This window comes from Phascolarctos cinereus, unplaced genomic scaffold, assembly GCF_003287225.1.
Source record: "Phascolarctos cinereus isolate Bilbo 61053 unplaced genomic scaffold, phaCin_HiC Scaffold_4;HRSCAF=312, whole genome shotgun sequence".
NCBI classification, from domain to species: domain Eukaryota; kingdom Metazoa; phylum Chordata; class Mammalia; order Diprotodontia; family Phascolarctidae; genus Phascolarctos; species Phascolarctos cinereus.
The window spans coordinates 492,064,484-492,091,402 of record NW_027555847.1 but is presented as its reverse complement, the minus strand read 5'-3'; the positions used below and the strand labels follow the sequence as shown (position 1 = coordinate 492,091,402).

At 36.0% G+C, this 26,919-nt stretch overlaps 1 protein-coding gene across 2 annotated transcripts in view; it reads right to left on the bottom strand.

Moving 5' to 3' along the window:
* Window positions 1-6,428: 6,428 nt before the first annotated feature.
* Window positions 6,429-26,919, bottom strand: part of B4GALT6 (beta-1,4-galactosyltransferase 6) — an 82,029-nt gene continuing 61,538 nt past the window's right edge. For both annotated transcript variants that reach the window (XM_020992554.2, XM_020992552.2), the window contains 4 exons: window positions 25,186-25,373; window positions 18,558-18,680; window positions 11,308-11,409; window positions 6,429-10,311 (listed from right to left, as the gene is read on the bottom strand). In XM_020992554.2, the coding sequence (XP_020848213.1) occupies window positions 10,164-10,311; window positions 11,308-11,409; window positions 18,558-18,680; window positions 25,186-25,373 (561 nt within the window). In that variant the 3' untranslated portion in view covers window positions 6,429-10,163. The remainder of the gene's footprint in view (window positions 10,312-11,307; window positions 11,410-18,557; window positions 18,681-25,185; window positions 25,374-26,919) is intronic.

The following is a 26,919-nucleotide window of genomic DNA, read 5'->3' as shown; positions in this document are numbered from 1 at the left end:
TAAAATGTGTATAATCTTTGATCAACAATACCACCACCTAGGCCTGTGCCTGAAAATGAACAAAGAAAGAAGAAAAGGGCCCTTATTTACAAAAATATTTATAGCAGCTCTTTTTGTAGTGGGAAAAAACTGAAATCAAAGGGATACCCAATAGTTGTAAAATGTTTAACTTTCAGTATATGAATATAATGGACTTCAATTATGCTGTGAAATGATGAAAAGAATAGTTTCAGGGAAACCTGGGAAGACTTTTAAGAACTGATGCAGAATAAAGTGTACAGAACCAACATTGTAAATGTGTTTTACTTAACTGCACATATTTGTTACCAGGGTTTTCTTTTTCTTTTTTTAATGGAGGTGGAAAGGAAGAGGGAGAGAAAATAGATTTTAATTGAAATAAATGAAATTAAAACTAAATAAATAGGCTGATTAATGACTGAAGGATAGTCTATGCACAAACTACAGTAATAATAAAGCAAGCATCACAGGCCTCTGATGGAAGTGCTTATAACTTTTTTTTCATCTTTGTATTCTACAGAGGAATGATAACCCAGATTCTCTAGGAGGAGAAGAAGATAAACCTCTACTGCTCAAAAGTCCTAACAATGGGGGAAAGGCCTTAACTATTAATATAGCTAAGTATAAATGTGTCCATTCTTGTGTATATTGTCTACCAATTAATAGAATTTCATTTCTGTTCTCCAGAGGAATGATGGAACTTTCAGTTACAAATTTCTAAGAAGTAAATACATCCTTATAGAAAACTACAAATCAGGCATTGCAAAATGAATTAAAGCAGTCATAGCCTAATATACCCTACAATAGATTTGTAGTTGGAAAGACATTTGATTGGCCACATCCATCAGCATACGTACATATAGATAGAGGTATACATATACATGTACATGTATATATCTTTCACAGACACTACAAGTGAATAAGCTGGACCCAGAATTGAACAAGAGGAGAAGAGGAAGCTGAACCAACTTTGGGAAATTGCAAAGATTTTTTTAATGATCCCAAATATCTCCCTGAAACAAAGTTCCATCTTTCAAACACCAATATTCTTTCAATGATATTCTAGAATTGTGAGTCAGGGAACATTAGAGTTTCTAAAGAATTCCATTTGAGGATCACCCAAAATATAATGGGAAGATGCATGGTGGGTGTGAGCAAACTGTGACATATTACTACCAAAGGATTTGAAGGATAAGCAACATTAAGTATGTCAACAATGTGGGGTTTTTTTTAACATTTTGAAAAATGTTCAAATTGAATTGAAAATTTAAAAAGATGAGCTAACCATATGCTGAAAGTGGGGCATAACCAACGGAGAGCCCACAGGCTCCCCTGGTATCCTTATAATGTCAAAGGACCAGAAGGATGGCTCTTAGCAAATTAGACTGCCCCCTTGTGGTGAATTTATGGTTGGAAATGTACAGCAAGAATGAATGGGTTGTAATCTGCTGTACTGGAGGAGAATATCCACACTAGTGAGATCATATATCCATTTGAGTTTTTGATTTAAGATCTCTAGCAGACTTATTAGCATAGTTTATACATAGGCCCCAAGGCCATAGGCATTATTGCTATCTGTCTTCTTAGAGGATGAATAGTCTACATGGTATCTCCACCTCTATGGTCCTAGGGCCCTACCTCTTCTCTCTCTTGGTGATTTCATCAATTCCCATGCTTTTCATTAGTATCTCTATGCATATGACTTACAGATTTATATGTCCTACACCAGTCTTTCTTCTGAGTTCCAGTCCTATAGCACTTCCTACTGGACATTTCAAACTGGATGTCCCAGAGACATTTCAGACTCAAATATCTCAAACTGAAATCATTATCTTCCCACCTACCCTAAACTTACCCTTCTACCATTCTTCCCTGTTTCTGTTGAGGGAACCACTCTTCTTCTAGTGCCCTAGGTTCATGACCTCAGCATTATCATTCATTCCTCACTTCCCCTCCCTCTCAAGTAAATAATCAATGGCCAACTCTTGGCCTCTACAACACCTATCATATCCATCCCCTCCTCTTTGCTTACTCTGTCACCACCTTAGTTCCAGCCCTCATCACCTCTGGACTCCTAATTGGTTTCCTCGGCTCAAATTTCTCCCCACTCCGATCTCTCCTTCAGTTTGCTGCAAGCTAAGTCACTCACTCAGTCAGTCAATAAACATTTATTAAGGTCTTATTAGGTAACAGGCACTGTACTAAACAATAGGGATATGAAGAAAAGCAAAAACATTCTTTGACCCCACAGAGCTCATGTTCTAATGGGGGGGGCATAGTTGTGCGTGATGTCAAGATACAAATAACTATGTATGAACAAGATATATACAAGGTACATAAGAGTAACCTAGGAGACAAGACACAAGCAGAGGGGGACCTCAAAACGCTTTTTAAAGATGGTGGTATTTTAGCTGAGACTTGAAGGAAACAATGGAAGCCAGGAGGCAAAAATGAGGAGGGCAAGCATTCCAGGCATGTGCAATGGTAAGTGAAAATTAAGAGGTGGGAAATGTAATGTCTTGTATAAGTAAGAGCAAAGAGGCCTGTGTCATTAGATCACAGAGTATGAGAAAGGAAGGGAAATATGAGAAGACTGAAAAGGTGGGAAGAAGCTAGGTTATGATAAGCTATAAAAAGTCAAACAAAATTTTATATTTGATCCTGGAAGTGACAGGGGGATTTATGGTCAGACCCGTGCTTCAATAAGATACTCTGGTAACTGAGTAAACAGTGGACTGCAATGGGAGACACTTGAGACAGGAAGAATAATCAGAAGCAGAAAAACTAAACTGGTTGAAGAGTGAAGTGACAAAGGCCTACAGCAGGGCGGTGGGAGAATCAGAGGAGGGAGACAGGGGGTTGTTTTCCAGATATCGCAAAGGGAGAGTGGACAGCACTTAGCAACAAATTAAATATGGAAGGAATGAAAGAGGGAGGAGTTGACATCAAGATTACCTGGAGGGATGATAGTGCTGTTGACAGTAACAGAGAACTTTTTAGAAGAGGAGAAAGTTTGGGGGGAGAAATAATGAGTTCGGTTTTGGACGTGTTGCGTCTGATATCTATGGGATATTCAGTTCAAGACATCCAAGAGGCAGTTGGACACTTCTTTACCTAATGAACTCTAGTGTCTCCCTGTTGCCTCTAGGATAAAATATAAACTTCTCTGTTTTACCTGTAAAGCCCTTCAGAACCTAGCCCAAACCTAGCTTTCAGGCTTCATTATGCATTGCTCCACTTCCCTGTCTCTACTCTAGCCAAACTGGCCTTCTTGCATTTCATTTTCTGTCTCCGTGTCTTTGCATGGGTCATCCCCTATGCCTGCGATGCACTCCCTCCTTCCTGTCACTTCAATGAAGCTCTCATTTCCTTTAAGCCTAAGTTTAAACACCACCTTCTACAGGGTCTTCCCCCAGTTATAAGTACTCTCTGTACTTCACTAGTTTGTACTTAACTACCTTGCATTTATTTTTGTATGTATGGGCTACTTACAAATTTTTTCTTTCTGTATATACCTATATATGTAAATGTTGTTTCTCCTGATATAAGTTCCTTAAGACCAAGAATTGTTAAACATGTATTATATATACACATACACACATAAATATATATACACATATATGTATATATATATATGTCTGGGTATGTCTTTATATCCCCAGTATCTAGCACAATGCCTACCATAGAGTAGGTGCTTAATAAATGCTCATTGATTTTCAGGTTTGGCAGATGTACATGGATAGTTTTCTCCCCTCTGTCCTCAGTTTAAAGCCTAGTTAACGATATTCAAGGGTCTCAAAGCAATTTTTTTCTTATTTAGCTGTCATTATGCATACTTCACCTATGCCCAAGAATCCATCATTCCTATATTTTAAGCCAGAAATCCATATTTTGTTCTCAGATGCCATTTTTTCACTTGGCTGTTTACATTTCCAATACAACCTTCACCTCTGAAGCCCCTTCCTTTCAGTCAGAAGCAATGATGAAAATACCACCTTCCAACTAAGAGCTCTTGTTCCTTGTCTAGGAGTTCATAATCCCAAGCAATATTTTTAGAAGATTCCTCCTTCAGGTGGTAGTACTTGTATTCACATGAGTCATCAGAGAAGGGGTTGTCAGGTTTGGTAGTCACTGGGAAGCTGGAAACTTGAGAATCTCATGGGATTCTCAAGATAAGGAATTAATCTTGGGAATTCTGTTGCAATGTAGTGTGGTAGATGGTACAATGGACTGGAGTCAGAGGACCTAGATTTGTTATACATATTAGCTGGGTGATCTTGGCTAAGTTAAATTCTTTAGGCTTCTGGGGGGGAAAAATGCAGCACTTAGACTAGATCAGAGGTGTCAAAAGACCTGGGCTGCTTGGTACCAGCAACAATCCCTAGTGCCCCCTGAACCAGATTAAAATGTAATTGGGAAATATTTAACAAAACAAATAAAAATAAAAGTAAAGAAGAACATAGACAAATGTTAATATGTGATTTTCTAAGTCAATATGCAGTAGCAGGGATCCTTATGCAAGGGTTAGTGGCCAAGGTTTCTGAATTTGACACAACTGGCCTAGATGACTGCAAGGCTCTTTTCCCATTCTGAATCCTAAGGTAGGAACTAGATTCACACTGTAGAAAAACATAGCTTCCCCTATGGTTAAAGTCAGGTTGACTTTTGACTGTCTTTCTTGCCCCCATGGGCATCCATCCACCATCATCTCCTTCTCTGTCTAGTAGAAGCAGCCTTCTTTCCTGTTGGCATCTGTGAATCCACATAGTAATTCCTAGAAGCCCAATAATAATGTAGGGTTGTTAAAACAGCCTACCCCAAATATCATAAAAGATTCATTCTACCAATGCAACCTTAAAGCTCTATCAAATCAAAGCAGATTAGGATTATGAGTAGTAAAATTATATATGTATACACACACATATACATATATGTGTGTCTTTGTGTACACACTCACATATATATTATACATACATATATATTATTCTACAGGGTAATCTGGATGTGTAAAAGTGATAATATTTGAGAATGGGGATGACAGTGGTTTGGGGGAAGATAACATAGTATACTAGAGAGTCTTGGGCCCAAAAGAAATATATTTGAGTAAGACATGGCTCTGTGAGTGTGAACAAGTCATTTGACCTCTCTAAACATCAGTTTCTTCACTATAAAATGGGGGATAATGATATTGGCACTACCTATGTCATAGGGTACTATATAAACATTAAATGCTATGAAATGTAATAATTATTACTTAGCATATCAATCATTTATGTCTCTAGATGTTACAAGAGCTATCACATAGTTCAGACCCAAACCTTGTCACATATTATCAATGGAAAAAAATACAATGAGGGGCTCTTGGTGTTTAAATGATCTCTTAAATATTTATACTGCTTTTTATGTGAAAGCCAAGAAGTAAATATAAGACTTGATTTGCTGAAGTTCACAAGAAGGTAAAGACATATTAAGACTGAACACCTGGGCAAAACACAATCTCTCAATGATCCATAGATAATTCTCTTAAGATTGTTAAGTTGTAGAGCAGGTACTTGTCTGCAGTAGTGGACAAAATTTTCACCATGGGAGTTACCTATACCAATGAAATAATAAATCTGGTTACACATAGATAGATGAAAGAAGGATAAAGACAGAGAGATAGAAAGACAGAGAGACAGAGAGAAGGAGAGAAAGGAGAGAAAGAAAAAGAGAAAGAGAAAGAAAGAAAAAGAAAAAGAGAAAGAGAGAAACACACAGAGAGAGAAACAGAGAGAGAGAGAGAGAGAGAGAGGGAGGGAGGGAAGAAGGGAGGGAGGGAGGAAGAAAGAAAGAAAGAAAGAAAGAAAGAAAGAAAGAAAGAAAGAAAGAAAGAAAGAAAGAAAGAAAGAAAGAAAGAAAGAAAGAAAGAAAGAAAGAAAGAAAGAAAGAAAGAAAGAAAGAACTAAGAACAATGGCATGGAAGTTGAAGGAAGACAGATTCAGGCATAGGTAAAGGAAAACTCCCTAAGAATCAGAGCTATACTAGTGTGGACTGGCCTGTTTTAGAAGGCAGATGGTTCCTCTTAAGACTGAGGTCCTCAAACAAAGGCTGGATGACCACTTTTAGGAGTGTTGTAGAAGGGGTTGTTCTCCACATACAGGTTTGACTAGTTGACCTCTGAGGCTCCTTCCAACTGTGAGGTTTGTGATCATATGCCCCTTTAGAGATATACGATCTAGATGAGCTCTTTCCATTTATCTAATTAAAACTATAGGAGCAAAGAGCTATATAGCCCACATTTGTTTATGTTAATATCTTATGTCAATCAGACCATGCACAGAAAAGTTCATCTGGAGCTTAAAAAATGAGAATAAATCATACTGGTAACCCAACAAAAAGCATCTATGAGAAAAAATTAAATCACACAGAATCTTTAGAACATTATATTTCATAAAAGACAATGATAAAAAAGTACAAACATTTTCATGAAGAGCAAAATAAAAATCAGAACATGATAGTACACGGTAAGTTCCCAGCATTCAGTGCATTTTTGTAAAAGCCTTTCACACCTTTATAAATAAAAGTCTTAAGTACACTTTCTCTTGATATACCATTGCATCCTTTTTATTTTTCTTCACTAGCATACTCATGATTCCACTGTTACAAGACTAGTATTCTATTCCTTGGTTGAGAAAGATAAAAATGAAATATAATGCAGACCGTAAAGGTCAAATAAAATGAGAAACATTTTGCATTCACTTGTCAGAATATCCTCCCCAAAAAGGGAGGAAGTTCTATTGATTTTTTTTTCCATTTTGGTTCAAAATGGAAATCAGTGATTTGGCTAGGAGAGTAATAGAGACAGTCTTTCAATAAGCAATCACTTTTCCATGCAAACTGAGTGGATAAGGTACAATCATTAATCACCCCACCCCACCAAATATAAGAAATAGAATTTGAAAACTGGATTTTCCAAGTTCTTTATATCCTATATTTGGCATGAGTTTGTTTTCCTATTTCTGTCACGTGTAGAAACCAGAAAAAGATGGAATTTTATACTTAAATTGTGAATTAGAAAAGAACCTCAGCAGCAGACAGACCACGTGTACAAAACTTTGCTCACAAGTATGCACACTAGTCATTACATTTCCTTTTTGTAAAAGGCACTATGTTAATTCCTGCTATAGTGTAGTGGGCACTAAGGACAATTTAAAATCATACCCTCAAGGTAGTTTTTTTTTAAATCCTGGATTGATATTTGGAATATTTAAGCTATTGAACAATATCCTTTATATTCTTTTAATAAGACAAACATAATTTAAGCCTAAGCAAAATTGACTGTTTCAAGAACATATTGATGTACGTGAGTACATTTATATACTATTTTAATTTCTCTGGAGTAAATTAGGATGTCTTTTAACTATAATTAAGCAACTGGGCAAGGTTTGATCCACTAATATTGAATCACATCCATGTTCACTGGTTTAACTATAAAATTGATTATCTAGACTTTTTACAAAAAGGTACATACAATTTCCAACTACGTGTACCTGAATGTTTCCAAATATTGTTTCAAAACTGAAAAAAAGAGTCATGTCAAAAAACATACATAGGCCAAACAAACATGGCAGACAACTTCCAGTATTATGTTTTCTTAATATTGCAGCAGATACATTTAAATGAAAAGACCAGAACATGGGCAACTCACAACTTTTAAAAATTAAAAAAAAAAACCTATAAGATTTGTACCTGCTTAGAACATTCTAAAAAAAATGTCTCTTTAATGAGAAATAGGAGCCTGCATTGATTCTTCTTTCCATTTGCAGCCTCATCCCCTCACTGTCAGTGTATTTACTAATTAGGCTTACTTTGTTCCCAAAACAAAAACAAAAACAAAAAACTTAGTGCATTGTAGGTCTTGATATTTTTCCATTACAGCTTCTTTCATTTCATAGAAGAAAATATATTTGATATAAGAGAAAAATGGCCAGAGAATAAAATTCTCAAAGCACTTTAAACAACTGTTTTAAAAAGTTTGGCTGACATTTATGCCACAGAAGAAAGTGAAAACAAAATATATTAAAAAATAAAAAACATTTCCAAGCAACGTAACAGAAATAAATTTATCTCATCTCCTAACTTTATGCCAACTTTCTGTTTTTTCAAAGTTACAGGCAGCTTTATGATTTAGAAGACCTGGGTTATGATCCTTTGTTCTGTCAAGGTTGCCAGAGCAAAAACTACTTTAAAGTTATGCTCACAATCTGAGATGACCCAACTATAGATCTTTTCAGAGGAATCCATGAAGCAAATGTTCAGGTGTAAATAAGGTTGCGTGTTTTCTAATTCTGCAACTACCCATTTTGTTTGACATTCATCATAACATTTGGGGATTAAACAAAATCTTTGGTTCAAGAAATACTAAATGACTATGATTGACAGCTATCAAAAAAAGGTAGCATGTTGGCATAATTTGCTTCCACATTGAAAAGTTCACTTAAAATTTAAATTAAATACATCATGTTTCTAAATAAAGTACAACCTTTTTATTACCCTAGTGTTAGAGACTTGACTAACACCTACTTATGAACTGTTTTATATTAGGCATTTTCTAAATGTAGTCATGGGGGAGAGGGAGAATGACATAATTTGACTCATCTCTAAGTCAATTTCCTCACAACTTCTTTTATAACAGGGTTCCATCCGTGAATGCTTTTTGTTGGCAAATGTAATCAGTAATACCATATGAGTGATCCTTAAAGTGAGTGATACAGAAGAGGCAGTATGGTATGATAACATGAGGACTGGACCAACAGTCAGGAGACCAGGATTCTCATCCTGATTCTACCCTTAGCTATATGATCTTGGGCAAGTCAATTCATCTCCACCTCAGTGTCCTCATCTGTAAGATGGGGAAGTTGGATTAAATGATCTCTTAGGTCCCTTTCCAACTATAATTTTCTGAATATATAAAATGTTGAATGAATCAAACTTTAAAAATATGATAGTTCCTTCTAATATTTATCTCCACAAAATAGAAAATTTAATTCTTTATTTAAACCCCCAAACTGATTAGCATAACACAAGCACTGCAAGGTTTCCCATAATTCATTCTTTAGAAACAACAACAACAACAAAAAACTATAGTGGATGGTGGTTTTTCTTTGAAATGAAGACTTTTTTGGCTCTTTTGATTTGGGAAGAATAAAAGTGCTGTTCGCTAGTAATAATAAAAAAAAATACTACGGTGTACAAACACCCAGGAACTTGAGAACATTGTTTTAGGCACAGAATCCCTGACACTAACACTAGTGGCACATGTGAAGACGCTTAAAATAAGAGGTCCTTTATATAATGATATATAAGAACTTCTAAGATTTTCTTGGTGTTATACATGCAATATGCATAAACAATATAGTTGTGATTTAGCAAAACTAGATGTGAAAGTGAGCAAGGAAATTACATAAACCTAGCAGGAAGGGAACTACTTCATTCTTTCCCTTTACCATTAACATCTGATGAAAGCTATGAATCTATCTAAGAAAAAAGGTTGGAGGCCTAAAGCTCAAAACTAGTATAACAGTTTACTATCATAGCTGGCCATCAATTATTGACAGTTCCTTCATTTCACACAAGGGTTAACCTCTGTTTGGTAACAAATTTACATCGGTTCTTCCATGCAAATTTTTTTTAAAATCCTACAAAAAAACAAATAAGGGCATGCAGAATTTCAACACATTATCATATTTAAAAGCTACCTGACCACATAAATTTACATCACATATATTTACAAAACATTTTAAAAGGAAATAAAGCATTCACTTAAATTAAAATCATAGTTTTTAGTATAAAATTTTTTTTCTGGTAGAAGAGAGCTCTCACTCCTAAGCAATGGTATCTGTTTTCTGCAGTGCTATCCATGTATATAGCTGAGTGGTTTCTTAACACAGAGAATATAGTGAAAGAAGGCTTGACTGTTAATAGTTCCATGCTGTAAACATTGAGTATTGGCTGCTGGCACTTCTTTTCGGCATACAGTGCACTGTCATACTTTTTTTTCACACGTCTCTCAATAGCCAAAAAGCTCCTATAAATATTTCCCACCAGTGCACACCAAGCTTCTAGTCCAGTAGTACAGTTGGTCTTGCAATAAGATCCATTTCTTTCAATAGTCTTGAACAGGAGCTAAATCTGGAGTGAGGTTTACAGTAATGTTTTTATACAGCCTACTGATCAGTATTTTAGGAGTATATATTAAATTGTTCAATCCATCAATATACTGACGCTCTCTTGAATACCGTAGCAACTTATATCTGCAGGATGAAAAGTACAAAAGATATGGTGAAATGTTTACAAAGAAATACAATGAACAGTATCTTTGGATCCATTTTACATGGAAAAGATGAGATGTCTTTGACATATTAAATAAAAAAACAACAATTTAAAATTCATAAATATTTCTAAGCCCAAATCTTGGCTTTATAACTATAAAACTTTTGCATTTTCAAAAGTTAAAAAAAACACAAAATAGCTGCACTTTTGCAATGTAATAATCCTAGGTAAATTACTACATTCTTAGTCATGTCATTAATTTTATCAGATTTATACAAAATCTATAAAGAAAAATAAGTTTTATATTTACACCTTTACCTTTGATTGAGATTCATATGTTCTGTAACACTCAATATGAAATTGTCTTTTTTTTTTTTTAGAAACCATGTCAGTGTTACACAGACCTAAAACAAAAGGAACAGAAATTGGGAGCTTCCTCTAATCTTGATTTACAATCTAGTCTACTGAATGATGTATAATTTACTTCATACATTTTTGAGAAATGAGGATACAAGATCAGGTTCAGAAAGAAAATAAAAACTGATGAAGCATTACGAATTTCTTTGGATAAGTTGAGGAATCATCATTTTTACTACAAGTAAACTGAAGTCTGTAATACAACATGTTTTTATTATAATGGGGAGAGTGTCATTTTTCATTTTGTTTGTTTTGCTTTTTGGTGAGGCAATCAGGGTTAAGTGACTTGCCCAGGGTCACACAGCTAGTAACTATGGAGTGTCTGAGGCCAGATTTGAACTCAGATCCTCCTGACTCTGAGGCCAGAGCTCCATCTACTGTGCCACCTAGCTGCTCCTTCATTTTTCATTTTATAAAGAATGGTAATTTTAAAATATTTAAACAAAGTCTTTCTTGAGGATTTTATTAACATACAAATAACTCTTTTAAAATATTTCACATAGAGTTATGACCATCTAGTTGTGAACATTTTATATTCAAATTTCTAAATAGGAACTTACCGTCCTAAAAACTGGACTTCCCCTCGATGATGATGAGGAATGGACTTGTATTTTCCTAAGTCTCCCTCAGGTCTTGTCACATTATATCCAGCATAATGAACTCTACAGTTCAATATATGTGAAGAGAGGAAAATATAAGTTAGGCAAACTTTACACATGAAAATCAGAACTGTGTTTTCAATTTAAATATGCAAAGCAAGTCTGAGGAATCTTTCTATATTTCTGTGAGTTACACTAGACTGCCACTGTATTATGTTCCCCTCTCCTTTTTTTTAAAGGCCGAGGGAATAGAAAGAGAAAGGCAATTATAGAATAGGAGCTAGGAATCAGTTCATGGCAAAATATTTATGAACAATAGCCACCGATAGAATGGATTCAGAAATACTGGAAGTCTGTCCAACAGGTATTAGGAGACAAAAGGTATTAACGGTCAATTACATTCAATGCAACAAAGATTTTTATCGGAACACTGTAATGTTATGAACAATTTGGTCCATTCTAACAATGGTCTAATCTGGAGTACTTCTACAACTGTTTTGAGCTTTTCTGTATGCTATGGACATGTCTGAAGAGAACAGAACGTGACCACTTGTCTTTCTACCACCTAAAGAATGATTACTGTAATTCGCTGCTTAAAACAAATTCCCTTTATAGAGCCTAGACCCATGACTCTATTGGTATAGGAAACTCCTGTTAAGAAAGTTTCATCTACCAATGTAGGTGAACATTTTCCCTGCAATAATTAGTCTTAGAGTTACTAGGGAACTCTTAAGAGTTTAAGTGACTTACCCTGAGTCACATAGTCAGTATGTGTGAAAGGCAGGACTTTTGAACCCTGGGCTTCCTGGCTTCAAAGCCAGTTCTTTACTGTGACAACATCATACTGCCTTTCATCACAATTATACCTCTAGAAATTCATAGTCAGTCACAACACCACTTTAAGGAACAAAAATTCTTTAATTTTCAGTATTTAGGATTTGCTTTCTATCAAGGTCACATAGCCAGTATACATCAGATGCAGAACATATCTCAACTATTATAATACAAACTAGAACTGGAGAACTGCAGGAAAGAGGAACTATCTCTACTCGTTACTAAAACTATAAGCCCACTGTTCCCTTGATGCTAACTTCTCTGGCCTCCTCCAGAACTGAGCACCAGAAATCATCCCTTCTTTCTCACACCTTTTCAATCTTTTCTTCCAAATATGTAATTTTTCCTAATTCCCACAACCCTTCTACCCCATGTACCTACCATTCCATGTCTCTTCTCTCAGACTTCTTGAAAACAAAGTGTCTGTTCCCGATGCCTGCATCCCCTCTCCCAATTCTCTTTACCTTGGTTTCCTTCCTACCGTTCTAGTGAAACTACTCTTTGAAAGTTCATCCAACTCCATCATCTTTGGCATCTGAGGAACATATAACACTATTAATGACTCCTCGTTTCTGAATACTTTCTTCTCCTTTGGCTTCAGAAGTGATATTCTCCTGGTTTTCCTCCTACCCATCTAACCACTCCTCTGTGTTTGTCCTCTTCTTGACAACTTATGGTGGATGTTCTCCCAAAATGGTTCTTAGCTCTCTGCCCTTCTCTCTCTAGACTCTCTCCCTTGACAATCCCATTGTCTCCCAAAGCTTCATCTGACTCCACTACAGATTACTCTCAAATCTACAGCTCAGTCTCTGAACTCTCTCACAATCTCTAAACCTGTAAGGCCTATAAGCCATCTTTACCTGGATATCCCATCAGCATCTCAATATCAAAATGTTCAAAACCCAAGTTACTTCTCTTTTTGACTTGATTATTTATCCCATGTTTGAAATCTTGAGGTTCTTTGTCTCTTCCTTCTTCATATCTCCCATCCAATCAGTTAAAAGGTTTTGTTGATTTGCCCACCAAAATGTCTCATGAATCTGTTCCCTTTTCTGTGTTCTCATTACTACTCACCTAAATTACTACAAGCTATTATGCCTCAAACCAAGTCCTGAAGATTCTTCATCCCCATAATGTCTCCACTGGGACCCCACTATCCTGATTAGTGGGTGCCTCAGTTATACACTACACATTCTGACTCCAGCAATGCTTTACATTACTCCTCAGCCCTCTCTTTGCTAGTCATCTTACAACTGCACATGTACAATTTCACACATTTCCCTACCACCACCACCACCACCACCACCATCAGTTTTCCATTTTTGTATCTGTAATAAAATCATCTCTGTTATTAATTCCTGGAAAGGATGTGCCAACCTACTCTCCTATAGCTGCACTCACTATCCTCATAAGTTTCCAAACCAAAATATCCCTCCCTGGCCACCTTTTTCCTACAGTTGTCTCCCCCCTATTTTTTGATCCTAAAATATTTAAAGCAGCTCTTTTTGCAGTGGCAAAGAACTAGAAACTAAAGATGTGCCCATCATTTGGGGAAAGGCTAAAAAAATTATGGTATATGAATACAATGGAATGCTATTTTGCCATAAGAAACAGCAAAAGGGACAGTTTCGTGGAAACCTTAGGAAGATTCATATGAAACAGAAGTGAACAGAATGAGGAGAACAAATTATACAACTTTGAAAGACTTAAAAATTCTGATCAATTTAATGACCAATGTTGGTGTCGATAATAAACTACGCTACTTGCCTTCTTAAAAAGAGGTGATAGATTTAAGATAAAAAAATGAAACATATATTCATGATGGGGGAAAATAATTAGAGGGGTATATTTATTTCACTATGCATATTTGTTATAAGGATTTTTCTTTTTTCCTTTTAAAAGGGGAGTGATTGGAGGGAAAGAAAATAAGTGTTCATTAACTGGATAATAAAATGAAATTTTAAGAAAGAAGTTATACTCCTTGAGGGCAGAGACTAGTTTCACTTTTATATTTGTATTCCCAGCACTTAGCAAAGTGCTCGATACAGTAAATGCTTAAAAATGCTGTTTTACCCCCCATTCATTAAAGATCACAGAAGAATGTCAAGTAACCCTGGGTTTTTGAAAACCCACAAAGCTTATGAGAACCCTACAGAACTAGAATATTATCTAATGGATTATGTCGTGAGGTTAGGGTCAGAAGGAGTTCTGGGAGTCTAGGCAGGATGTCCTTTGCCCAGGGATCTGGACATATCAAACACCCAGGAAGAGTTGGCTTTTACTCAATCTCCAGCTTGATTTTTATATCACACTAGGGGTAAGAAAGGGTAATGAGGGGAAAGCTGGAGGGAAATTTGACAAATTGATTGATTTTAGCACTTGCTGGCATCAACATACAAGGTCTAGTTCTATGTTCCTATTGGGTTGACATAGATAAGCACTAAAGAGACAAATTTGTAAAGATTTATTACAGGACTCAGTTGTTAACTGACTACAACAGAGGAAACCCAAGGTTTGTGGTAAGAGACTCAAGGGATAGAAGGGGACATTATGTTCAATGCCTTTCTTAGGTCTGGTGGAGGATCACTCATTATCAAATCTCTGCAACTGATTGTCTGATTATTGGGATAGAAACATGAATTTCATTCCCTCCCTTCATTTTTAATGTGTTTACTGTTTAAATAACCTCTGGGTATCGACCTAAGATTAGGGCTCCAATCCTTTGATCCATTTACTTCTCTGGGTTCCTGTTTGTGATAAGAATAAAAATCCTAGTGTATTGACTATGTCCACAGGCCACTTTTACAGGTTGGGGAGGGGGAGAGACTAGAATGGTCAAGGCAAGAGGAGATGAGAATTGGAACTAGGGTGATTTTAGTGGGGAACAGAAAAGAAAAAAGAGGTTCAACTTACAGTGGGGAAGCAGAATTGGCTGCACTTGACGACTGATGGAAAGTGCCAAGGTGAGCCAGAGGGAAGATTGACTCGGAGTGATTAAGAGATGACTTGTAAGGTTCCTAGTATGGATAACTGAGAGGACAGGGATACCAAGAACAGAAACGGAGAAATTAGGAAAATGATCAGGCAGAAGACAATGAATTGAGTTAAGGAATGTTAAGTTTAAAGTGCTGGCAGGATGTCCTGGTGGAAAAAAATCTAACAAGTGGAAATGTGGGTTTGGATGTGCGGGGAGAGGTTACAGCTAGAGAAATAGGTTTGGAAGACATTGGAATAGAAGTGATAACTGAAGTCAAGATGTTGATTAAATTCTCAAAGGGAGAGAAGAGAGCTGAGGTCATAAGAATGCCCATATTCAGGATTCAGAAGAAAGAAGAATATGCAAAGGAGACAGAGAGGAACAGACTGGTTATCACAGTAGAACATGAAATTATAGTGTCACAGAAGCCAAAGAAGATAGTGAGTTTCATTAGGATACATTAATGCTTTCTTTAGGAACTTCCTCTTCTGCCCTCTTCTATCATTTAGATGCCTTCTGTCACTCTATCCTTCTTCACCTCAGTGTCACATGATAAAGTGGCCTTATTCCTTACCAATGCTAACTTCTCTGTTTGTTCAAGCAATCCCATTCCATTTCATCTTTCCCAAAGATTGCCCCCTCTGTCATCCCCATCTCTCACTTACTTTCAATTTCTCCCTCTACTGACTCATTTCCTGCTGCCTATAAATATGCCCATGTTGCCCCCATCCTGAAAAAAAAAAACCAACCCTGATTTGATCCTTCCATCCCTGCTAAATATTGTCCCATATCTCTTCTGCCCTTTGTAACTATAAAGGTTATCTACAATAGGTGCCTCTACTTTCCTCTCACTCTCTTAACCTACATTCCATCTTCCAACCTTATCACTCCACTGAAACGGTTTTCTCCAAAGTTATAATGGATCTCTTCTCAATCTCATTCTCCCTAACTTCTCTGCAGTCTTTGACACTGTTGATCATTCTCTTTTCTTTGATACTCTCTTCTCTTTAGGTTTTTGGTATACCTTCTCCTGCTACCTATCTGACTACTCCTCTGTATCCTCTGCTGGATCTTCTTCCAGATCACACTAACTGTAGGAGTCCCTCAAGATTCTATCCTGGGACTTCTTCTCTTCTCCCTCTATGCTATTTCACTTGGTAATCTCATCCCATGGATTTAATTGCTAAATCTTTGCTGATGATTCTCAAATCTACCTGTCCTGCCCCAAATTTTCTGCTGACCTCCAGTCTTGCATCTCCAATTGTCTTTTAGACATCTCAAACTGTCTAGTAGACATCTTTAACTCAATATGTACAAAATGAAACTCATTATCTTCCCTCTGCCACCATTTTCCCTATTACTGTAGAATATCATCCTCCCAGTCCCTCAGGCTCACAGCCTAGGAATCATCTTGTATTCCTCACTAACTTTCAATCCCATATCCAATCTGTTGCCAAGGCCTGCTGATTTCACCTTTTCAACTTCTCTTGAACATGCTCCCTCCTTCTGTTACTTCGACCACTTTAGTGCAGGCCTTTGTTGCCTTCTACTTGGGTTATTGCAATAGCCTATGGGTGGTTCTGCCTGCCTCAGGTTTCTCCCTACTCCAGCCCATCCTTCATTAAGCCACTAAACTCTAGTGGATAAAATAGAAATGTACTGTTTGATATTCAAAGCCCTTCATAACCCATCCACTTCCTACCTTTCCAGTCTTCTTATACTTACTCCCCAACACACAATCTTCAATCCACTAACACTGGCCTCCTGGCTATTCCATGAATAAGATATTCCATTTCTTAACTCCAGGAATTTTCTGTGGCTGTTTCCCATGCCTGGAATCATCTCCCTCCTTTGCTATGACTACCTACCTATCTGGCTTCCTTTAAGTCTCAACTAAAATTTCACCTTCTACAGGAAGCCTTTCCCAACCCCTCTTAAATTCTGGGGCCTTCTCTCTGTTAATTATTTCCTGTTCATCTTGGATATAGCTTGCTTTGCAAGTATTTCTTTACTCATAGTCTCTACTGTGAGACTGAAAGCTCCTTGAGGGCAGGAACCGTCTTTTGCCTCTTTTTGTATCCCTAATGCTTAGCACAGTTCCTGACACTTAGGAGATAACTTAATAAATGTTTATTGATTGATTTTCATTAAGATAGAGAGGTCAATGATGTCAATTGATTCAGAATATTCAAGGAGTTTGAAAGAAAGACCATTAGATTTGGTAATAAGGAGGTCATTACGAATCTTGGAGAAACTACTTTCTATCCACCAAGAAAGGATTGAGAATTAATTCTGTAGACCAGTGAAACCAACAAATAGAGACTTTCTTTCATGAAATAACTATCAGTTTTGAAAAATAAAGTTCAACACAAGCACAATCTACTAATTTGCTAACAAAAACACTAGCTAGTGAAAAGTTAATTACATGTCCCAGAAGATAATAATGTAAGTCTTAATTTTTAAATACTGAATAAACATTTCAGTCAGATTTATTTGTTGCTATCTTGTTCCATATGAAAACGCCATATAGAATTGTACAAGTGTTACTGAGAGACATCTAAAAAGAAAGGCTGGTAAGTGCAAGAAGTTGAAAAAAAGAAATTCCATCTCTCTTAATGTCTCCTTACCCCTTCTCTTTCCTCAAATACAGAAAAGAGGTAAGAAAATGATTACCTTGAAATAAAAGTAAGATATGTTAAGGTGGTTTGAAGTTTATGAAAATTTAGCCAAGTTACTAAAACTTTTGGGACTGCTCCCTCCATAGTGAAAATGGTAAACTGGGTAAGATAAAGAGACAATCACAATACCAGTTTAAAAAAATGCATTTGCTCGTGGGTTTTGAATACAACATATTATTATTAATAATGTTGATTATTATCTCCTGTTTTGATAGTTCATCCCTCCTTCCTGCCATCTTTAAATACAGCTTTGAGAATCTGGGCTCTGCTAACTTTACCTCTAGGTCTTAGTTTTTTCTTATGTAAAATAAGAGGATTAGACAATTTTCACCTTTGGGATACATCCAGTTGTATCTATGATTCTAACAGTTTTTGAAAGATGTTAGTTTATGATATCTAGGAGGCCAATATTTTTCAAAGAATGGCAATTCCAGTTGTATCTATGATTCTAACAGTTCTTTAAAGATGTTAGTTTATGATATCTAGGAGGCCAATATTTTTCAAAGAATGGCAATTAAACTTTATAAAAGACAATTTATGTAATCTAAAATTCCCTTTCTGGAAAACTTAATTGAACTATTTCTATTTCATTGAACAAGGGATTGCTATGAAAATGACAAAGATAATTATTCCTTCTTCTTTCATTTCCCCATTAGTTTGATAGTGAAAAGAGATTTGGACTCTTGCACGAAATGAGGAACTTCTATAGTCAAGCAACATACCTATTCCAGAGATCATCATCTTCTCCTCCCCATCCCCAGAAGGCATTAGGAAATCCATTGATTTTTTTAAACTGTTCCACTGTCAGTCCACTCACACCACCAAAAAACTCATTATATGGAAGACTGAAAAAGAAAGGAGGTAAAATTTCTTCTAAGCAATAAAATTTACCTAGCAGTTTTGCATACAAATCAGAGTTTTCAGCTTATAAATGTGTAAGTATAACAGGATATGGGGGGGAGTAATCTTATTTTCATGATGAAAGATAATATCAATCTTCATGATATTAGTGCTAGAATAAAAGAGGTAAAAATGCTCACAAGATCTGTTATTATTCCTACATAAAAGCTTTAAATAGCATTAAAAATATATAAACTTATAACTAAAAATTATCAATAAATAGAATATTTTTATACTACAGTGAGAGGGGGAAAATGCCCTGCAAATGTACTGTCACAAAAATAGAACTATAAAAAGCAAATATAACTTTTTAATTTTAATTTATGTAATATAGCATTTCCATAACATAGTATAATTTTTAAAAGATGATTGCATATGAAACTGCAAATCTATTATGTACAATCTGATTTTCCTTTCAAACACATAATAGTTATCATGTAAATTTCTTTTTTTTTCCTTTTATTTCCTCCCCACCCTCCAGAGATAGCTGCCATTAGACACAAATATATATGCGGGTATATGTAGAACCATTCTATACACAGTTTTTATCTATTATCAGTTTTTTTCTTGGATGCAGATAGTAACTTCCTTCATATGACCTTTGTAGTTAATCTGGGTATTTATAATAATCAAAATTATTCACTCAAAGCTGCTCTTCAAACAATATTGCTGCTAACCATACACAACATTCTTTTAGTTCTGCTCATTTTGCTCTTCATTATTTCGTGCAAGTCTATCCATGTTTTTCTAAAATCATTGAACTCATCATTTCTGATAGCATAGTAGTTTTCAAGTAATTGCAATATTGTTATTTTTCCAGACCTGAATACTAAGAGCGTTCAAAGTATCTACTTGTTTTTTGGTGCTAAAATTAAATTCCAAGTCTTTTCCAAGTCTATCAACAATTATATCTAAGTTGCTAAGCACCTATTAACAGCACAGTTCCATTAAAAGGCACACTTTCTGAGAACAGGAATTGTTTTGTTTTGGTCTTTATATCCTCAGCTCATGGCACAGTACCTGACACACAGTAGATGTTTAATAAATGCTTATTTGATCAGTCAGTTGATTACATTGATAAAACACAGAAACATTATTTAATTGAAAACAAATTAATTTGCTGCCTACAGTGGGGGAAAATCAAAATGAAGATGAATAAGTAAATAAATTTATTTAGCCCAGATGCTTATTCCTATGCTACTCCTGAAAACAGGTCAAAAATCAAGTATTTTACTGGTGCTGAAATGGGAACTATTCCAACAGCACAGATGAATGGTCACAGACATTTGAGATGTAGACTTTTTGAAAAATACAGCATGACGTAGAGACCTGGAGAAAACTTCCAGAAACACTAAAGCCATTCCATGGGAACGGGAGGAAGAAGAAGGTATTTTTCCTCCCAAATAATATTAAGAGTTATAATTATATAATTATTTATATACAATATCTCATTTGATTCTCACAACCATGGAGGTAAGTAGTATTAATATCTCCATTTAACAGATGAATAAACTGAAATTTAGAAAGGTTAAGTGACTCCCTCCCAACTACTAATCAATTAGCATTTATTAAGTGCTTAACACTTAATGCCAGGCATTGTGCTAAGGGTCTGGGACAGGATTCAAACCCAGGTCTTCCTGACTCCAAGTTTAGCACTTTTCCCGTTATGCCATGATGTCTCTACACAAACTCTGGTTGGTTATTTCTTATTTTTTTGAAAAAGAAATTTAGAAAACAATGGCAGTATATAATGTAGGGATATTTTAATGTACTTTACAGACTCTAGGAAAGTCCTTCCCTGATTCCTCATTATGGAACAAAGGTAATCCTGGGTTCTTCAATTCAACAAATATTTAGTGAAGGCCTATTATGTACAAGACACTAGGAACAGAAAGACTCCCCCCCCAAAAAAAAAATAAGGTCCCTTCCCTCAGGAAGCTTACATTCTACTAGGCAGTGCCTACATGGGAACAAATGCTAACAGATTCTACCAAGATGAAAAAGCAATAGGCCAGCAGCAGACTATATATATGTTTTCTAAAGGCCAGCTTAACCAAAATAGAAAGGCTCATGACCAGTAGGATGGCTACTATGAGATGAAATTCTTTGGTCACATTAACCCATGAAACAAAGAAAACCACAAAATGGCTCTTAGTCCTGTGCTTCCCCTTTTGTTTACTAAGCTACTAGAAAAATACAAAATGATGAAGAATGCCCAAAGAGGTAGGGCCTGCTCTGCTGATGAAGGCCAATCATAAATTAAATTATCCCCATTTCCCACCTCTTCAGGTGGGTGTAATTGACCTCTCCTTTATTTTGTTATCAAGTCAATAGCATTTAGGAATATATCCTCCATGACCATCAAAGACAGAAACAAAGGTCTAATATTCATAGCAGCAAGCAAAGAACTTGAAAGAAAGTAGGTATGCATCAATTGGGGAATGGTTCAGCAAACCTAAGTGAATGTAGTGGAATATTATTTTGCACCGAGAAATGATCAATATAAAGAATTCAGAGGAGTATGGGAAGATATTATGAACTTAGAGGAAGATATCCAGAATCAAAATATCAATAGATATAGCGCAGTGGATAGAGCACCGGCCCTGGAGTCAGGAGGACCTGAGTTCAAATCCAGTCTCAGACAAGACACTTGACACTTACTAGCTGTGTGACCCTGGGCAAGTCATTTAACCCCAATTGCCTCGCCAAAAAAAAAAAAAGAGCCTCAACAAAATAGCAATAGACAAAATGACTATAGCAATATCACAATAAAAAGATCCCTAAATGGAAGCTGGACCCTTAAGTAACTGAAAAACCCCTAATGTTCTAAGAGAAACTAATAATGAAACATAATTCCCTCCTCCCTACAAAGAGGCCAAAAGCTAACATTGCATATATTCAACAATATATTTAGCTTTTCTTCTCGATTTTCTTTCTTACAAGGGATGATTAAATCTGGAAGCGGGCAGGGACTGAAAGTGCTTCCAGAAGTGACTCTATATAAAAACAAAAAGCATGGATATATTTTTTAAACTGAAGGTTTTTTCCTGATTTTTCCCCCTTTGATGAGGAATTATAGTAGGACTTTGGTGGAGATGCTGTGTGCAGAGTAAATGTTTGTGAATTTAAAATTCCTTTACTTTTCTAAGTTTTCCTTTCCCTGGTAGAAACAACGTGTTAAATATTCTATCCAGCTGCTATGCACATAAGAGTCCTGCATCTCTTTTCATCCTTTTAATTTTTTTCATCTTCTATTATTCCTCCAAGCAAATCAATGAAGGGCTCTCGGGTACTAGTTATTTGTTACTGCTGGGAGTTACAAGTGACAAGGCTGAAGTCAGAGTTATTTGAATGATCAGCCCAGTCACTTGACTCCTTTTAAATCATTCAGAATCTTTACAGAGGGAGTAAATGGAAACCACTTCATGAAGTGAATAAATCATTTTGTTTATACAATAATCATGCATGGTATATTAAGTTTAAAAGCACAGCTTATTCAAGCAGTAATTCCACAGTGACTAAACAAATTTACCTTTAAATATTTTTGTTGTTGTTCAGTCATTTTTCAGTTGTGTCTAACTCTTTGTGACCCCATTTGGGGTTCTCTTGGCAGATGTTGGAGTTGTTTGCCTTTTCCTTCTCCAACTTATTTTGCAGATGAGGAAACTAAGGCAAACAGGGTGAAGTGACTTGCCCAGGGTCACACAACTAATAAGTAAGTGTCTGGGGTTGCATTTGAACTCAGGTCCTCCTGACTCTAGGAAGCTACTGAGTATTCAACTTCAATAGTAAGAACAGGTCACATTGGTATATAGCTTTAAGGTTTCACAAAGCACTTTCCTCAAGAGAACACTGTGAAGTAGGTAAGAATTATTATCTCCATTTTATTGGTATTACTTCCAGCTTCAGATAAAGGGCCCAAGGTTACATGGCCAGGGCTTAAACCCAATTCTGTCTCCAAGTCACTGATCTTTCCAATTACCTACTTCATTACTTGTTTAGTAGTTGAGCATGTTACTTACTGACTTTTATAAACAGGAATCACAACATCTGTGACCTCCATAGGAATGTTTCTTTCAACCCCATATTCTATGCTGATCAGACTTTATTACAAAGTTTGGGATTCTACAATTTAAAAAGAATAAGGAAACCTTGGACAGAATGCAGAAGAAAAACCCTCAGTGATGAAATGACCAGAATCTATAAAGAAATATTAAAGAAATTTTAACCCCCAAATAATGAAGTTAAATGAATAGATAACGTGTGGGTGATAGGTAACCAGCTATTCTTCATCTTCAAGAAAGAGAAGCAAGAGGGGAACGTTTAAAAGTACAGGAGAAAAGATCTAAATTAAATATGAGGAAGAACTTTCTGACAGGATTTGCAGGGCCACTAAAATAAGCTCAATTTAATTCAACATTTATGGAGCTCCTAATGTGTACTGTTGAAAAGGCAAAACCAAATGGTCCCTGCCCTGAAGGAGACTGCATTCTACTAGAGGGAAAACAACACATATGGAGAAAAAGTTACAAAGCTACACAAAGTAATTCGCATGGGGGTGAATTATAGCTGCCCTATAATTCCCAGCTGTCATTTCTTCCCCAACTCACACAGAATGTTCTTTCCATAACCAGTAACACACTCCTCACTGAACATCCTCCATGCCAAATAATGTCTAGTTTCAAGATCTACCAAACACTCACACAGCAGTAATCTTCCCTGAAATCAATCAATTCCAGGTCCAGGTTGTATTTCATAATGCTACTGAGCAATCTCTAACAGCACAGACCAGTATCCAGTACAAGAACTGAAGCTATGATTTCAGTAGTCAAATATTGCTTGTCCAAATTTTCAGTGAAGCCTGTTGCATCTCCCATTCCTAGAAAAAGGTACTGGCAATAGCAATTGACTTACATAACTTATCTGTCAATTTCCCAGATCCCAGAGGTTCAAGTCTTTGAAAGCTTCCTGGTAAAACAAAAAGGGGCCATTAAGTTTGTTCACAGCCTGAATTTCTGGCTTAACTCTCTAAGCCAGTCTTTATCCTTTAAAGCAAGGTTCTTAACCTGGGTTCCATGGAACCAAGGGGCCTACAAACTTAAATGGGAAAATAATTACATCTTTATTTCAATATGATTGGGTTCCTTTATGGTCCTATGGTCCTATAATGTGATAAAGAATTTTATATGACAGAGTAGAAGAAAGCTAAGAACCAGTCTGGCAAAAAGTTCAGAAGAAAGACAAGGTAGGAAGATCTCATGGCCTAAAATTCTTCAAGGCTAAGTAAACCAAGGAAGGGTGGGAAGTTATCAAGAAGGAAATTCTGAAGACACAACTGTAGGGTCTATTCTAGTCCGTTGTAGTTGCCTGCTGATTCAACCCATAGAAGCAAGACTTGTCAATATGCAAAGTGCTGAACAGAAGTCCTACATGAATGTTAAGTTCTTTACTACTGTACCTATAGAATGCTATTTAAAAGCAGGTGTTCTCAATTTGGGGGGGATCATGGACCTATTTGGCAGTATGGTAAAGCTTATAGACTACTCAGAAAAAAAAAATTTTATACACATAAAATAAAATCCATAGAACCACAAAGGAAAAACAATTATATCAAAATAAAAATGTAATTATTTTCCCATCCAAATTCACAGATCCCCTGGATGAATTGACCATAGTTAAGTTCTAGGAACACTAACTAGAGTTCACGTCAGATGAGAATCAGCTGAAGGAACTGGAGAGGTTTAGTCTAAAAAAGAGAAGGCTCATAGGAAACATGATAGTGGTTTTTCAAGTCTGAAAGGCTACCACAAGAAAAAGAGATGAGATTCATTCTGTTTAGTCCCAGAAAAAGAACTAAGAGAAACAAACAGAAGTTGCAAAGAGGCAAAATTAAGGTTGATGTAAAAAAAAAAATTCCTAACATTATGAACTATACAAAAATGGAGTAGGTTGCTTCAGAGGGTACTGGGTTTTCTCCTCATTGGAGATCTTTGAGGAGGGGCTAAATGACCACTTTGTCACATAAAGGGAAATTATTTCCCTTATTAGCTAGGTGGAACCATGGATAGAGTGCTAGACTAGAAGTCAGAAAGTCCTGAGTTCAAAATCTCTTTCAGACACTTTCTAGTTGTGTGACCTTGGACAAGTCACTTACTTATCCTCTCTCAGCCTCAGTTTCTTAATCTGTAAAATTCGGATAACAATAGCATCTATTTCACAGGGTTGTCATGAGAACCAAATCAGATAATGTATGTAAAGCTCTTTTCAAATCTTTTAAAGCACATTATAAATGTCAGCTTCCTTTTTTTCATGTTAAGAGTTTGACTGCATGACCACTAATTCTTTTCCAACTCTGGAATTCTTTGACTGTGACTTGAGCCATATAAACCTATTCAGTTATTATTGATATTTTATAGATACATTTTCCCAAGGAAATTACATATTACTCACATGTACATGTATTTGTCCAGCTTTGCTGCAAAATGACGTGGCATTTCTCCACACCCATAATAGTTTCGGTCATTTTCTGGTAAATGATCCACATCGTGAAAAATTATACAATCCCACATCACGTCTTTCATAGCTTCTTTAAATCCAACATTAAAGAGCATTGCACGATTAAAAGGTTGGGTGCCAGTCTTTAAGGAGAGAAACCAAAGAGAAGACAAATTATAAGAATAAGAAAAATAGACAGGTTTTATCATACTGTAGAGGAAACAAATTTATTACAAAGCTTCAAGTCCAAAATCATCGCTATACTCATTTCTTTGTAAAACTCATCAGTGAAAGGATACTAAAATTGCAAAAAAAAAAATTAAAACAGGTACTATTACCTGATTGAGTGGTATATAAAAATAATAAACATTTCACAGTATAAACATTCAATTACTAGTCAAAATTAACCTATACCATATTTGAGTATACTGATAACATCAAATGATATTGAATAAAAGCATTGCTGTCTGAACAATTAACTGATACTAACCATTTGTTAATTAAGTTACTACTGGGTTCTATCAAATCAAAATGGAGGACTTTATTTTCCCAAATTTTCCAAACTATCCAGTCTATTCAACAACAGAAATCTTTATTTTTAACTTGAAAATGTAGTCAGGAATTAAAAGTGGAACACTTTTATAATAAAGGCACAGAGATTTTATATTTTCTTACATTATTAATAATAATAAAAGCTGACAGCACTACTTTCTATTATTAAAGATATTTTAAAGTCAGTTAATGAGCATTTATTAAATGCTTTCTATGTGCAGGGCGCAATGTTAAGCCCTAGGGATACAAAGAAAGGCAAAAAACAGGCCTTACTCAGGGCAGCTAGGTGGCACAGCAGATAGAACACTGGCCCTGGAGTCAGGAGGACCTGAGTTCAAATTCAGTCTCAGACCAGACACCTGACATTAGCTGTGTAACCCTGGGCAAGTCACTTAACCCCAATTCGACAAAAAACAAAAACAAAACACCACACACACACACCCCGGCCCTGGTCTTAAGGAGCAAACATTCTAATTTATAACATGTAAATATCTAGGTTCATATAAGATATAAACGAAGTATACAAAAGTAACTTGAAAGAAGTGTCATATAGAAGGTAAGATTTGTGCTGATGGTGAGGGATCAAATGATTCCAGATATGGGGGAGACACACAAAAAAAGGCACAGAAATAGGAGACAGAGGAACATGTTTGAAGAGCTATAAGTAAGTAGGCCAATATAGTCAGAATGTAGAGTCCTTGAGGGAAGTAAGGCATAAGAAGGTCAGGATGTAGGAAGCAGACAGGGTATGAAGAGTTTTAAATGCCAAACAAAGGACTTTTTATTTGGTCATGGAGGTAACAGGTAGCCACTGGGGTTCATTGAGCAAAGGTTGACATAGTCAGGCCTGTGCTTTAGAAAGGGCAACTAGAGTAGAGAGAAACTTGAGGCAGGAAGACCAATTGGAAGAGTATTGCAGTAGTCCATGCAAGAGATAGTGAGAGCCTGACCCAGGGCTGTGGCTATGTGAGTGAAGAGAAGGGGAAATATCCTAGAGATGCTGTAAAGGAAGAAATTATAAGATTTGGTAATAAACTGGACATATGGAGTAAGAGTAAGGAGTCAAGGTCTGTAACAAATTTGTGGGCCTGGATTACTGGGAAAATAGTGGTGCCCTTGACAATGATAGAAAAGGTG